Source organism: Pempheris klunzingeri, chromosome 22 (genome assembly GCF_042242105.1).
Source record: "Pempheris klunzingeri isolate RE-2024b chromosome 22, fPemKlu1.hap1, whole genome shotgun sequence".
NCBI classification, from domain to species: Eukaryota; Metazoa; Chordata; class Actinopteri; order Acropomatiformes; family Pempheridae; genus Pempheris; species Pempheris klunzingeri.
The window spans coordinates 18,503,721-18,519,980 of record NC_092033.1 but is presented as its reverse complement, the minus strand read 5'-3'; the positions used below and the strand labels follow the sequence as shown (position 1 = coordinate 18,519,980).

General features: G+C 39.6%; 1 protein-coding gene across 1 annotated transcript in view; it reads right to left on the bottom strand.

Moving 5' to 3' along the window:
* Positions 1–661: 661 nt before the first annotated feature.
* Positions 662–16,260, bottom strand: part of slc41a2b (solute carrier family 41 member 2b) — a 41,342-nt gene continuing 25,743 nt past the window's right edge. Inside the window, exons 9-11 of the mRNA XM_070853463.1 lie at positions 13,050–13,181; positions 12,399–12,547; positions 662–1,853 (exon numbers count right to left, since the gene is read on the bottom strand). Coding sequence (XP_070709564.1) covers positions 1,668–1,853; positions 12,399–12,547; positions 13,050–13,181 — 467 coding nt within the window. The 3' untranslated portion in view covers positions 662–1,667. The remainder of the gene's footprint in view (positions 1,854–12,398; positions 12,548–13,049; positions 13,182–16,260) is intronic.

The window sequence follows — 16,260 nt, the reverse complement described above, 5'->3', positions numbered from 1 at the left end:
AATGTCACGAGAGAAAAGGCTTTTAGGATGAGAGCTATTTAAATACATTCTTGGCAAACGTGATAGTGTCTCGAGCAACATTGCTTTGCTTTCTGGCCTGTAACCTTCCCCAATTCCAATAAACAGCAGGGCAGAGCTGCTAATGTTCCTCTTTACTTTGATAGCATCCAGGAACAGCTTGAACACAGTGAGGAAATACTACACAGCGGATGTGCTAATTGAGAACTGGGCATTTTTAATGTCACCTGTAAGGTACTATGGTACAACTGCTGATTGTAAGCCCTGGAAGTATCCTCACTTACTACTGTAGGTAGTGAGCTAGTTAGCCGGACATGGTAACCGGCAGCTAATGTTAGCGTAGATAACCACACTGCTTAAATCACACTATTGTTCTTGTGGTTTTGGTAATAAAAGAAGACACTTATCTTGTCTCATGCACACCACTGCAACATGTGAGCAAATCCAGCTGTAAAAAAAAAAAAAAAAGCCTGCTGTACGGACCTTCTGTGCCTAGTTACAGTTGCTAAGTTATGTTTAGGCAGTCCCTGTTTTGGGAATAGTCAGTTCACAAAAACTGGGCCACAATGTGGTACCATGGTACTTGAATGTCAGGCCATGAAGATGAACTTGAAAGAACTGGACTTTATCAATCTATTTAATTTTGACACTTTTCTAACTTAGTTCATGTCCCTATGTAAACATCATTCACTAAACTGAATCTTGGCATGAAATGAATGGACTTGTGTCTAGTTTGCCAGACTGGAATTGATTTACAGTTTCCAGAGACAAAAATGTCGGGAACCCTGGATCTGACGTCCTGTCAGGAGACAAAAGAAATCCAAAAAAATGCTCACATTTGTAGATACATCTCTGAATGGCACCTGTGCATGTTTGCTTACATGCAGGTGGGATGAATGTTCCAGTCCCATCCTTGCAGAGCACGGCGTGGGATGTCAGTAAAGAGCACACAAACACGGGTTTGGACGCTGTGAAGACATTAAAAACAGAAAAACAAAAACAGGTAGACACAGGAAGAAATTCATATCATCAATACAAATGTATGTAATTAATTTGAACTCTGATGCTGGTAGATCTGCCAACATGGCAGTTTAAAAAGTGAATTTAAGAGCTGATCTCAGGCAAACTCTCTGGCCTCCACCCCAGCTGTCCCTCTACTGACTTGATGATGCAAAAACAAGGCAGGTAACAAATTTTGTGAAACAGTGGGTGGTAAATCCCCAAAATATTTACCAGCCAACGAGACTTTTTAAGTAGCAGAAGACATCTGACTGATGTTTGGCTGACAGAGAAGACCACCTTGCCAACAGCAGCAAGGTTTCCTTAGTGTTGTGGGTGGTGTTTTCCTGCTCCTCTTAACATGACCAGCAATGTAATATGCAAGTGCTTTGTTGCAAAGTATGCAGATCAAAATCTGTACCGAAAAGATTCTAAATATATGGAATATAATGTCTTTTGTGTGTAGAGAAAAAGCCACGGGCAGAAAATAGTTCTCAAACCATCATGTGGTTTAACTAAAGTGAAGCAAAGGAATGTGCTGGCCAGCGATAGAGAGCACCCACATTCCCTCGAGGCTTAAGGGAGTGAGAAGTCGGTTGGCAGACAGCAGGGTTCCTGTCACCGCAGACACTTTATTGTCAAAGGTTGCCTCAGTCGCCCACGTCGCTGTCCTGGTCTCCTATGACCCACAGGAAGTGGAAGCTGAGTGCCAGCAGGGCGGTGCCCAACAGGTCACCCAAAGCTGTCAAGTAAGGGATGGAAAAACTGTCCGGATCTTTGCCGCTGCGCCACATGGCGTGCACCATCCAGTCTGCTATACACAGCAACAGCAACACCTGGAACAGAATGAAGAGAAGATTACACTGTGGCTCGTTTTCTGGCAAATGGTTGTGGCCAAGAATTAGTGGGGCCATTTTCAAGCTTTGGTTATATATGAACAAATGACAAATGTTTAATAATTAACAATTAGTTAGCTACGAAGTTGCAGGTAGGTGAATTGTGTTACATTTAGGCAGAGCCTTGCTAGGTGTTTCCAGTCTTTAATTTTATGCAAAGATAACATCTATTCCTTAAGAATCCAATATATATTCTGTTTCTTTGCACTTTGTTTTTATGGCAATAATAAAGAATAATATGACAAAAGAAAAAGGGTCTGTGTAATTTTTCAGTCTAAGTGTACTTTTAACCAAAGAATAGAAAGAAAAACAAGATGGAAACAAGAAAAGCCTTGTGTTATCCAGCCTGGGAGCAAATGAGTGCTTCAAAATGCCGTGCAGATTGGCATAAACACTTAAACTATAGTGGGAACAGAGCAGAGAAGGAGTAATGGACAGAGCAGCAGGCTGAGACATGAGTTAACAGAGTGTTATTCATAATTCAAGTTTCCACGCATGCAGGAACATTGCCGAGAGAAAAAGAGAAGTCTATTAAAAGATAAGGACAAGTCTATAATTTAAGAGCAAATGAGCTGTCCAGAGTTGGCGGTGCAAACATTCTAAAAACAAAAAAGTGTTGCAGTCATTGAAAGAACCTGACATGCTAAGAATACAGAAAGAGATGATGGTATCAAGACGTAGCTGGTTATAATAACATATCATTGTCAGTGTAGAAAAACACAGTAACACTGTGAGCCCCACTTATCTTTGAATGTGGGGGACTTTTTGTGATGGAATGTGTAATGCTATTAAACAACAGGTCCTCCTGCTTTCCTATCCAATAATATTCAGCCATGACACAATGAAGTTGTCTCACAGACCAACGAAAAGCTTTCAAATTGGACAGTTCACAAGAAAGGGTGTCATGGCTCTGTTTTTTCTTCATAATGACAGGGGGGCACAGTTGGACATCCACTCTGTTGTTGCAATAGTTGCTTTCGTACCATCACCTGCCTCAACACTGTCAACTACAACCCATCATTTACAGCACACAACTTCATTTGGAGGATATTCATTTGTGTTTTTCTCAGACAAACAAAGGTTCAGGCTATACGTTTTTCAAGGATTAAGATACACACTGTTTCCACATTTTGGCCAAAGAAATGAAAAATGAAAGACATAAATGGAACAGAGTGCTGATCCATCACGCAATCTCTTTCTCCCTCTCTGTATTCGGTTCTTTAGTCACATTGGAGTGGCAAGAGAGAGAAAGTGTCTACAAGATAAAAGTGTTTTAAACTCATGCATCTCCTCATGTGCCAGTTTCTTCAGTTACACGTCAGTTATACAGCTGAAAATCAGTGTCTGACTGTTTCTGTTGGTTGTAGTTGCTGGAGGAGGAATGGGTTAATTGCAATTGCTTTGAATATGTTTACATAGTGGACACTTCCGCACGTTCCACAATTATTCCAAATAATATAATATTCTGAATTTCATATGGTGGGTACATATAAACACCACGTTCTGTGTAGATATTTCAAATTACGTCTTATTCCGAGTATGGCCTTTGTGGGATGTGGGATATGCAAATATTATTCAGGTTTTTGGAGCATTTTTTGGACACATACACAGCACATTTCTGGTAGGAAGGACCAGTCGTTGGCCAGCAGCATCAGTAATTGACGTTAATTCCAGTTTATACCCTTGATGACCAAACCTGATGGCCAAAGTGAAACTTGCTGTTGTGGGTCTGTATTTGACCAAAGTATGAGGGAAGAAAGGGCATTGTGTCACAGCACCCTACGATCACAAGTGGACTGAGTGTTTTTGTAGTCCAACAACCCATGAGATGATGAAATGAGATTCAGAGGGGCCACTATATAGACATTCATGACTGTGAAGGCTTTATCATGAGACTATCATGATAACAGGAAGTTATCATAGCCACCTTCATTTCTGTCCCAGTAGTATATATGTAAGTAGTACAGACTGAACTGATGTTAAAATCACATATATGATGTGTAGGCCATAAGTATGCAAGTGCATACAACTCTCAATCCTGCACCAAAGGCACCTGCAAATCCTGCCTGAAAGAAAACACAGTGAATCAATTAATGTCACTGTATTAGCAACGTCAGACCACTGCAGGTATTTATCATCTGGCAAACATAATTGGATTTTGCTGCACTCTTCAAAAATAACTGCTCACTAAAATGCTTGATCTGCAGACCATTACCAGCTGTTTCACATCGTTGATTCAGTATTGTATGATAAGTTATCCTAGTGCATGACTGGAATAAAATTATGCTGAGGAATGCCTTGACTTGGCTATACATAGACTCAGATATATCATTATGGCTTTTTAAGTTTTTTAAGTACCTTTAAACTGGTGCAGGTGAGGGAAGAATTGTAGTAATCTTAGATAAACAATAGGCTTAATTCAAACTATTGTACAAATACACACAAAGATGTGATTTTATGAGGTACATGTGAGAGAAACATTGTCATGTTCACCAGTTTTCTCATATTTAAAATTGGCTCTTGGGCATAAACAAAGTATTTTCTAATGCAAACCTGTTATAATTTGTCTTTCTTCTTGTGAATAAGACTTCCCCAGAAATGGGGAAACAGGTATCCCAATCATTTCATCTTGTTACAACAGGTGAGGGTTTAACAGTGATAGGAGAAAAAGAAGACCATACCACAAAAATCTCTCCATGACCTTGGGGATTAGTGAGATCAGCGCTTACTGACATTTCTGAGTCACTCCAGTTGTCATTCTCAGGATTCAATGCCCTCTGTCACGGTTAACCAACCAGGCTGTTACAAAATTCCCCCTGGTAACTCCAACTGAATCTGTCTAGAAGTACAGCCACCCAAAATGATACAGTATGCTCTGGTGTTGCAAGATTGGGACATTTCTAGGACCTCTTTCAGATATTTGGGAGCTTGCTCCTGGTTAATGTTTCTTTACTGTGTTGCAACAAAATAACTTTGGGTTGCATTGAAGTACAAAATTAGGTCAACATCACACTGATACACCCTGCTGAGGTCAACACCATACGGAAATTCTGAATTCTTGCTCTGGCCCTTTAGTCAGTCATCCACAACTCTCCTCTGCAAGTGTTTCATCTCCTGTACCATCTGTTGTCACTTCTGGACGACCTAATTCTAAGCATTTCTACAGGCAAGCTACATTTTTGTCCATCATACTTTCTTTGCAGAGTAAAATGAACATGAATTTGTTGTATCTCAGTTGTGACAATAAAACAATCAATCTCACACTTAAAATCAAGTGGTCTGGACTGCATGGTCTACAAGGTTCTCAAGAAAGCAGAACATCCTACTGCATGTCTTTTCAATTATGTAACTTTCCAAAATGTGCATATTGGAATGCGGGACATTCAGTGCAGCAGATGATGTGAAAACAAAAACTGCTGAGACACGTTTTGATGTCATCCCTGGTCATGTCAGAGTTTCACTGGCATGGTGCTCAGGACCACAAATGAAAGTGGCAGGTGAGGGGAAAAAAAGTAATTTCACACCCTAGTTACAACAGTCATCTCTGAACACACGTGGAACCTTGAAGTTAACAGGCTACACTGGGCTGCTGTTAGCTAAGAACAGAAAACTGAAGCCTCTGTGGGCACAGGCTCACCAAAACAGGACAATAGAAGATTGGAAAAATGTTGTTGGTCTGACAAATCCTGATTTCTGCTGTCATATTTGGGTCCAAATGTATTGTTAACAACAGGTATCCATGGATCTATCCTGCCCTGTGTCAATGGTTCAGGCCATCGTGGTACTGGTGTAATGGTGTGGTGAATATTAGTACCTATTGAGTATTGCTTAAATGCCACAGCTTACCTTGTTTCTGACCATGGACATTCCTCTATGGCCACATTCTGCACATTTTCTAATAATTGTGTGGTTGGGTTTACATTGAAAACAGCACCAGCATTGTCCTTTCAATACTGTACCAAAAGGTAATTAACTTAATGTCCACTTATTAGCTTTTTGCTGTACTTTCAGTCATCTTGTGATCGTCTTCAACGGATTAAGATTGCTCACTCTTCATACTTTCATGTCTATCACATAAATTCATAGGTGTAATAATTAAATATTTAAGATGTGGGGCCACACAAGTTTTGCCTAGTTATCTTTTTTTTATTGTCCTGGGAATTTTCCAGGTCAAAGCTAGATAATTTGTCTTTCATAACCGTTGCGTATGCAAAAAAACAAAGGGCTTGCAATGTGCGTGCTCTCCTTTCTATGCATAAATCGAGATTTATAAATGAAAGTGTGATAAGGAAATGTACACATATTTACGAACACTTTGACCTATGCGTACACACAACACATTTTGGAGACAGGGGAAACTGCTGATGCAGGTGTTGAGGTGGCGGCTGTGGTAGAGTGGGTTGTTGACTAATTGGAAGATCAGCGGTTTGATTACTGGCTCCTCAAGTCTGCATGTCAAAGTATCCGAACCCCAAATGGAGTGTTAACAGTGTGAACAGATACAGCTCTTAGAGAGGTTGAAAAGACTAGAAAGGCACAATAAAAGCACAGTTCATTTGCAATTTGAGGTATTAAATTAAAGTCAGATTGTAGAAAGTAAATGTCAGCGGCATCATTGATCAAACATGTAATGATTTGAACACATTTAATTTCACTTCATGTCACTCATTACTTATAGATCTACTTTATCATAAACATTGAAATTTGTTATTTGTGTTTGTAGTAATGAGCCAAATTCCATTCAGTATTTCATTAGAACTGTCTCACCACCAAATTCCTCATCCCCAGAGCACAGAGCAGAGGGCTGTATGCTACTGACACCTGTGGTCAGTTGTGGAGAGCACCCTGAATGATGCCAGGATGTGGTGGGTGCATGATTCAAAGTCTGGCTAGTGTGAATATACAGTCCTTTTCACTTCAACATGGTAAATGGTCTTTATTTGTAAAGAGCCTTTCTAGTCACTTTGACTACTCAAAGTGCATTTACTTCACATCTTCATTCAACCATTCACACATCATTCATACAGGAGGAATCTAAGGAAGAGACTATTACTGTTCACACATTCACACACTGAAGCTGCTTCAGGAGCAAGTTGGGGTTCAGTGTCTTGCCAAAGGACACTTCAACATGCTGACTTGGAGGAGCTGAACAGCCAATCTTCTGATTGATGGACGGCCCACTATACCTCTGAGCCACAGCCGTGGCAGGTATCCTTAACCTGGGCCCTATTTTACATTTTTTGGGTTCGAAATGACTGTGGTACAGTAGTGCGCCTCCACTGACAGCTGAGAATGGATGGCTATCGAGTTACAGTTGATATAATGTAATCCTTCGGGGCAATTGCTTCTGTTCTACAGTTACAGTTATTGTCAAAGGAGTCTGGTCAGTTTGATTAGCGAAACACAACGGCTGATTCTACTTAAACAAAATCAGACACAATCTGAGCCTGTCAGTGTCAAAAACAAGAACCTTTAGTGGGTGTACTTCAATCAGGCATGATTGCCCGGAAGGATTATATTGCAGCAATAACAGCTTGTTCACTGTCCATTCTAAGTAGTCTTCTAGACCAATTTGTACCTACCAGACATTTTGAAGCCAAAACAGGGCCCAGTTTAGAGATACTGGAGTTATCTTTTAAGTAGGCTCCCTGATAGGATTATCATCATTACTGTTGAAATCCAAGATAACATCAAATAGCATTAAAGAACTGCACAATAGTGTCAATATTTCTATTTTACAAGTATCTTATTCTATCTTTTATCTATTCTGTCCTCTAATACTGTACAAACTGTACATGATCAAATACAGTGTTAGTTTTCATATAGTTTTTGTGTGTATACTCACTGCAGTAAACACCACTGTGCTGTCGGGCACACAGAGCACACTGGAGACACGGCAGTGGCTGTCACCTGCACTGCCATCTCCAGCTACCTCAACTGGCACATTTGCACAGCCACGAAACAATATGCTTACTAACCTTAACCTCACTAAGAAGCACCTCAATATCTGTGTCAGAAAAGTTCCCTTTCTGGGTCTTCCTCTCAGTTGTTACCAGGATTCATAGTGAAGAGCCACTAATCAGCAGGCTTGTTTCTATGCATCAGCACTGATGAGCTGCAATGCATCGACCACTTATAGTTGAATGTGGGAATGTGTGGACATTTCAAAGTGGACTATCATTTATAAAGGCAACTTTTCCTGCAGGTGTGTGTATGTAGCTTTATAAGTCTGATTAGTTTTTGGTGCATGCCCTTTTCTGTTTTTGAGCACATGTACACTTTTAGTATGGATCCTTTGCACTTTTAGAATTGAGTGTCTAACCTCAGAAAGCTTTGTTACATTGAGTTTTTGTGTGCTTTACACTTGAGCAAAGTTGAGTGGTTTGACAACCAAAAGCTCAGCTTTTAAAATATGAGAGGTACAGGGGGTCAAGCAACTTTCTCACAGCTTAGATATGCAGTATTCCTGATCCATCAAGATAACAGTGATAACATTTAACATCAAGCCTTGATTGAAATAATAAGGGTTGGGTTTCAGAGATGGTAACCCAATGACTTTTGGCTTAAGTATTATTAAAATATCCCAATATCATCATTTCCATGAATGTTACATTAACATAGTCATGCATATTCATCACTGGTAAAATTGTGTAACCTTTTCCTTGTAGAATTACTCTCTCTTACTTTCCTTCGACACCTCTGTGGCTCATTACATTATGTTGCCTCGTTTTTCTTGCATTTCCTCATTCTTTGTCTCAATATACTGTGGGCGAATACAGCACCATTAAATCATGTTATCATAAGAATTGTTTAAGTTATGCTTTCATGTTTCTGCTCGTTTGATATGTCCTTGGTTTCTTATTCACTATGGATTTGAGTAAAACCATTAACCAGTGGATGCCAAAAAAAAAAAAAAAAAGGCAGAACTCAATTAACAGTCAATTTAACTACAGTCTTCTTCCCCCCTTGCAGAGATATCACAATGAGTGGAGCTATTCTGCAGAAATGTTTCAATTTCTCCACTAATTCTCTATGGCTTTCACTTAAATACAACATTATCGAACCACAGCATGTGCAATTCCACTTATCACTGCTATTAAAGAAACACACTGTTGGCAGTACTTTTTTCTTAACTGAATGACCTTATCAAATTCCACAATACAACCAACATCTTTGCCAAATTGAGTCTCGTCGCATATTGGGTATAGAAAGGAAATATAAAACTATATTGTGAGGTCTGTATACAATAAATCTCAAATGGATATGAGTCCATGTTAGTAAGAGCTTCTGGCAACTGGATACTTGAAATGTGGGTCATGTGAGAATTAAACATTTATTTCTTTATGTAGGGCCACTGCAGGACATAAAATGAACGACATCTGCTTGGAGAAAGTGATTTCGGCTTTCTGATATTCATTGATACATCACACCAGGGTCTTTTGTAGGCACTGACTTTGATATCCATAAATAATACAGCTGTCTACCTCATAGAAGTGTCTAAACTGAGCCTCTTTGATTTCTTTCTTACACAGAGTAAAAGCAATCTATTCCAACCACGAACAGAGAAAACATTCAAATAAATGTTTCTCATGTAGTCAGGGATTATTAATTACTATAGAGGCAGACCATTAACACGCCATTATTTTACGCACTCAAAATGTCAAGCTTATGTGTGAGAGCCTTGCAAAAGCTGTGCAGTGTACATTCCCACCTCGGAGTCCTAGCCAGTCCACATTTTTACCTTGATGTATTCTTTATGTTAAAGATTTGTTGTGTAGCTTTTCACCTCAGCAGTTCACCTTAAAACTGATCCACTGACAAAAAAGTAATGCACAGTGTCTAAATGTAGATCTGCATAGACTAATACAGGCGCCTGCTTGTGAGCAATTCGATTTAGCCCTACCTTTGAAAAATATTCATGCTTGGAATATCCTGGGCATACAGAGGGGCAGTGGAGAAATTGATATGTGGTGCAGGAGTGATTTGAAAGGTTTCACAAGTCTGATGCTTATTTACCAGCAGCCACGGAGCAACATGATCATTAATTTAGTTGTGGCCAGGACAGCTATGCAATAAATTAAAACCAAGGGGCTCCGTAAAGCTAAGGGGAGCTGCAGATGTAACTGATAGATTTCTTCAGAGATTTTGGGGGGTTTAGAAGACAGATTAACTGAATTTCTGACGAAATGACTACTTGATCAGGATCATTAGTGATAGTGTATTAAAGTTATTGTATGTAGTATTGAATTCCAATACTGTAAAATGAATCAATCAATCAATCTTTATTTATATAGTTCCAATTCATAACAGCGTTATCTCAAGACACTTTCCATAAAGAGCAGGTCTAGACCAAACTCTTTAATTTAGAGAGAGACCCAACGATTCAGGAATTCAACATTAAGGATTCAACAATCCCCACATGAACAGCATCAGATGTTATATTAGGCAACAGTGGCAGGAAGAACTCCCCTTTAACAGGAAGAAAGACGAAGATTAACACTATTTACAGATGTGTATATGATATTTAACCATATATATACACATGTATGTAGTGGCACCATATGTAAGGAAATTAATGCACATGTGAATATATAAATATGTGTTGTATATTGTGCTTATTTCTTGTTTTCCATGTGAGACATGAATATGTGCAGACTCTAAAAAACTGATTTCTCTACCGGGATAAGAGACAATTTTCACATATGTTGGGTTCTAAATGACTGGTAGCTACAGGAAGTCTTGGAATTGGCCCAGTAGGTTGCTTTTGTTGGTAGCCACAAACTGCTGATTAACTACAATGGCTGTAATATAATCCTTTCGGGCAACCGCACTATCACAGTGCCTCCAGTAAATTTTCTGTTTTTGCCACTGACAGGCTTCGATTGCTATTCAAAGTGTCTGACGACATTACCGAAAGGAAAAAAGGCCTATTTGATCCTTTGTGTTTCACCAGAAATGGCCGATGTATCGTGCTATTCAAACCCACCAAACTCCACTGACAAAAACAATGTTTTGGGAGTGGTTGTTTAACTGCTGCCTCAGTTAGTTCGTTTCTGTCATTGTGTGACTTTGGGGTTTTAAGGCGTTAGTTTCGGCTGCAACACAATGCTTGTGTGACACACAATAACACAAACAAACCAATCGAGCCAGTGGTAAACCAGCAAATCCTGTGTTAAAATTACATTTTAAACCCCAAATATGTAAAAATTATCCATTAAGGAATATGATTTTTTCTTAGATTAAAAGAGTCTGGCATTTATCCATGTTGTAGTATTAAAAATCAGCCTCAGATTGAAAATGTAAGTTAGTATTTAATTCCATATTATGTGCAGTGTTAAGCCTAATGATTAGTTCTGATCTGCTATTCTGTCTCTGTCTGCAAATACACTGACAAAGCAAACAAAATTCTATGTGTAATTTCTGCAGCATGCTTCAATAAACAATCATTTCATAATAACCTTGCTGCTGTGATGATGTGCAGAAACAATCAGTCAAAGTAGAATTCAGGCAATTTCCTCAAGTGTCCCAGAGACAGATCAAGATCGACAACAAAGAAGTTCATGAATAATTCTGACGTGCAGTGCATTGTCTACCTTTTAGCCTGACCCAGCTTGCAAACCCTGTTGAACTGTTGAATTTAATGTAAAAAAGGCAGGAGCCAAACTTTTTGTACCCTCGCAACCCCATGGGCCTGTCTCTGCTATTTGATGTTCTATCTTGAACTGAAGCACCCTTAAAGCAGCTCTACTGGCTATGGCAATAATTGATTTGGAAAGTCTCCAACTCATCAGTGGCCAGGATTACATCCTAATGTTCCATGTATGCATTAGATTTAGGGGAGCCTTAAAAAGCCTTTGAGTAAAGCAAGTGTCCAATACATGCACAAAAACACACCAACTAAACACTTAAACGTCCAGACGTTAAGACAGATGATGGTGCACCCAAAAGAGTAAAAGCCATTCATAATTCAAGTCCTTCCTTCATACTTATCTTAAGTTCTGCCAAAATAAATACACACAGAAGTCAGATTCCTTCAGGCATCGCCTGAAACCACAAGGCTCTTGGAATTTGCAGGATATACACACTTGCTTCTTCTCCTTCATAAGAAGTAAACACATCCACAAATTCAAGTTTCATAGAAACTTGTTCCTATTCTCACTGACGAGAAAATACTGTTTGCTGCTCAGATCATAGTGCAAACTTGTACTGCACAATAACAGATAATGGCAAACTATACAGGGTTAACTAGAGATAATGGAAATCTGGTATACAGTATTATAAAGGCTTTTGAAGTCATTAGACATTAAGTAAAAAACAACTAACTATATCTAAAAAAACAACTACTATACAACAGCTACCACAACAACTATAACAAAAACAAATTCAATAATGCACTTTGAACAATTTATGCTTTATTACAACTCTGGATTGTGAAAAAGGTCTTTGAGTTTGACTACTTGTGAATCATATGCTTCATATGCTCACCTGCAGCATAGCAGCAGCCAGGTAGACAGACATGAAGATGGGTGTCAGAGTGGTGTGTCCGCTCTTCATCAGGTGGATGGTGTAGAGGAAGATCAGGTGACCGGGGATGACCAAAAGGAGGAGCACTTGAGCAGAGCGATGATTGGCTCCTGAGAAAAAGGATAAATGGAAGGAAACGTTACAGGTGAAAGAATGGGAGGGAATGTCCTCTATAAAATACAAGACTGAACAGTTGGGGACGAATCTTGTTTGAATCAGCCCACCTACTGTCCCCAGGACTCTGAGTCCCACAGGTCTTCATTTAAGACCTTTAACAAGATGATAACTGGCAACTGGGACAGCAAGAGTTGGCAATTAGCTGCCTGGTAAGACAGAGAGGCAGGAATGGCGCAGCTGACCAGGAACAGAACTGAAAACTGTCGATTCAAACTGTGAACGTACAGCACAATTTAAAACCTTATTAAAAAACTTTGACACTATTTCCATGGACTGATATGCAAGCCAACTGTACTTTCATTATATGTGAGAGCCAATCAAAATGTAGTGAAAATGCTGAAGGCTTGCCATCTTATTGGAGTTGGACAGCAATGCCAAACCAATGTGTGATTTTAATTTGATCCAGGGCAGTATGTTTGCCCATACAGTACTGACCTGTACCACAGAATGTACGGCAGGGGTAGTAGCAGCCCTTGGCCTTGTCAGGAACCTCCCCAGGGGCACAATGGAAATGCAGGTATGTGGAGATCCTACTGGACTGAATAGCCACCAGGTTACCCCCGATTCCTGGACAGGACAGTCAAAGTCACGGCTCATGGTTAGGACAGAACATTCAGTGCTGGGTGAAGTCAGTGAGGAGATCACAGCAGCTAGATATAGCTATTCATCATCACTTTTTCAAATTGAAATTAAATTATGTTCTGAGTGGGACACTTTATTGCTGAAAAATTAACTTGATGGACAAATTATGTAATGGTGGCACAGTTTATGAATGAACATCAAACATCCATCCATCTACCCATCCATCTGTAACAAGCAACTACCAGCCGTGCTGTTATAACTGTCATGATTTTAATTACAAAATATCACAGGTAACTTCAGAGGTAGTCATACCTGTGTAAGCACATTCTGCCCTGCTAACGACAGGCCCTACAGATAGTGATATCAGTTTGTAGGCCTCTTGAAGTGCTTTAGGCAGAGCAAGATATTTCAAAATCAATTGGAGAGACTGCAATGAAATTTAGCATTGATATTATGAGGCTTTTTTGACAACAGATATTTTGATGCGTCACTGCATTTGAATTAAGGTTTTCTAGTTCCAAGGCCATGCCGTTTTGACTGGAAAGTCAAGGGGTAGTTTTCCATCCACCCTGAAACCTGAGCGACAATGGCAACAATGTAAAATAAACTCAAAACATCCAAAGTTTGGCTGAGGTGGAAAAGTTGGTGCTTCGACAAATGCAAAATGCAACAAAGTGCAAAGGAAGCAGTGAATGAATAATGACGACTTACACATCCATCGAAGCTTCCACTGAAGAGATGAAAACATCTGATCGGAGTTGAACAATGAGGACACTATGGCCTTCCTCAGATTAATAAACGAAACAAACACATATGCCGAATTTCCAGTATGCTTACCACATTGTTTTTTATCTTTGACTGGCGTCCTTTTAATCACGTTATCTCATTGCACCTCTTCCTCTTATGTCATAGTTTAGTAATAACACCTGCCTTAAGAACTAGTGCCATCAACTGTTTATCTCCATGAACCGACTCCTAAGATTAACATAACAGTAGTGAATGGAAATGCACAGCTAGAGCCTAGCTGTAACATACAACTATAAATCTAGCTGAAGGGTTTGTGAGATGGCAGAAAACAATAAAAATCTCAAACATCAAATAATGTTTTGGATTAGACTGTCCTCTCATCTTTGCACGCAGACTGTGAGAACTGGGACCCTATCTGTATGGACAAAATACAGGACCACTTTATATTCACATGCTGCAGCCATCATACCTCTCCTTTAGCAAGTAACAAACAAACTAGCTCTCAGCGTCTTTCATCCTTGTAGCCGCAGTGTGGTGACTAAGCCCTGCAGGAGAGCTCCCATACATATGGATATCAACAACAAACAAGCTGACAGGTGGACACAGAGCAGCTCAGAAGAGTTCTGCTTTAAAAAGTGTTCAGAGCAGAACTGAGACAAGAGACATGGGACAGAATAAAAAAAAAAAAAAAAGAAAAGTGCAGATAATCTGTATGTAGGCTTTCAGTCACTGAAGTGGTCATGTACTCCAAACAAAGAACAAGGAGTAGGATGTGTGTCTCAGACTTCTCCCCCCAGCCAGGCCTCTTATTGTAGTGAGTATATTAAATTAGACACTGCCACCACCGCAGGGTGATGTCTACTTAATTCAATCTATTGTGGCTCTTCCGCCTGGTGACATTTTTTTGGAGTATTACTAGCGTTCCCACTGGGCCTGAAAACAGACAGAACTTTACAATGACCATTCACACTCACTCCTCATCCTCACCGTCTGAATATACCACTGACCTGATGTACGTCTTTAAAGGAATAGTTCAATCCACTTGTTTGCTTTCTTTCTGAGAGTGAGGTGACAAGATTGATGCCAACCACAAGTCTGAGAGTTAAAAATAAGGACCTGGAAAAAAAAAAAAAAAGGAATCGACTAGCCTGCCTCTGTCTAAAAGTGTTTAATCCATATACAAACAGAATAAAAACGACGACACACACAGCTGTTTGTCAAGGAATGGGTCATGTGTAGGTTAAGCAAGACAGAACTTGTTAGATAGTGAGCGTTAGAGGTTGTGATAGGAGTGTTTTTTCTGCTCTGGATAGAGCCAGGCGGGCTAATTCCCTGAGCCTCCATTCTTTCTGCTATGCTAAGCTAAACACGTCCTGACTGAATACACATGAGAGTGATATCAATCTTCTCATCTCATTCATCTTCTCATTCCATCTTGAGGATAAAATGCAAATAAGCAATTTCCAATTTAAAATATCCCTTTAAAAACCAACAATACACCTACAGCATATCACACTGCTGAGTCAGTGATCCATTCATTTTGATTTTAAGAAATGGTTTGTTATTTTCTTTACCTAAACAGCGACACAAATTCTTCTCTGATCTCTTTGATTTGCTTTCTATTTGTACATACATTATTTCATACACTCAGTTTTTTGGTACACATAGTTAAACCTATTGCAGTCTAATTTATATTCTCTCTCTAATATATATATCTACATCTCTATCTATCTATCTCCCTCTCTCTCTCTCTCTCTAGCTATATATATATATATATATATATATATATATATAGTTAAAAAATATACACCTCCAGATGATGTAAAATAGTTCCATAACAGCCTATTTGACTGAAGACTGCGTGATAAGAAGCATTTCCTGTAATAAATGAGACAATTTTAACCAAAATGTAATGTACTTTTTTCTGATCATCTTTAGTCATTTACTCCCAGGAGTGACTAACTCCTATTGATCCTGTGCAATTAAATTTGACTTTTAATATATTCTATGCCCCCTATTTTTTGTCAAAAGATGGTTAAAGAATAATTGGATTGTGCACTGATTATTACTTTCTGGCTTTTGTCCTTGATAGTGTTGAGGGTGGGATGGGTGGGTGGGGGGGGGGGGGGGGGGGGGGGTAAGAGGGTGGAGTGTGTTCCTACAACCTCAGCAGGGGCAGAGGCAGAGTGAAGGAGGTTTGGGGGCAATCTGGCTTATTTAGGTCACTGGGTCTGACAGGAGGAATGGGGATGAAGAGGATGAGGAGGTCTGGGCTGCACAATGCTACGTGGAGAACTGCAGGGGGTCTGTGCTCCTC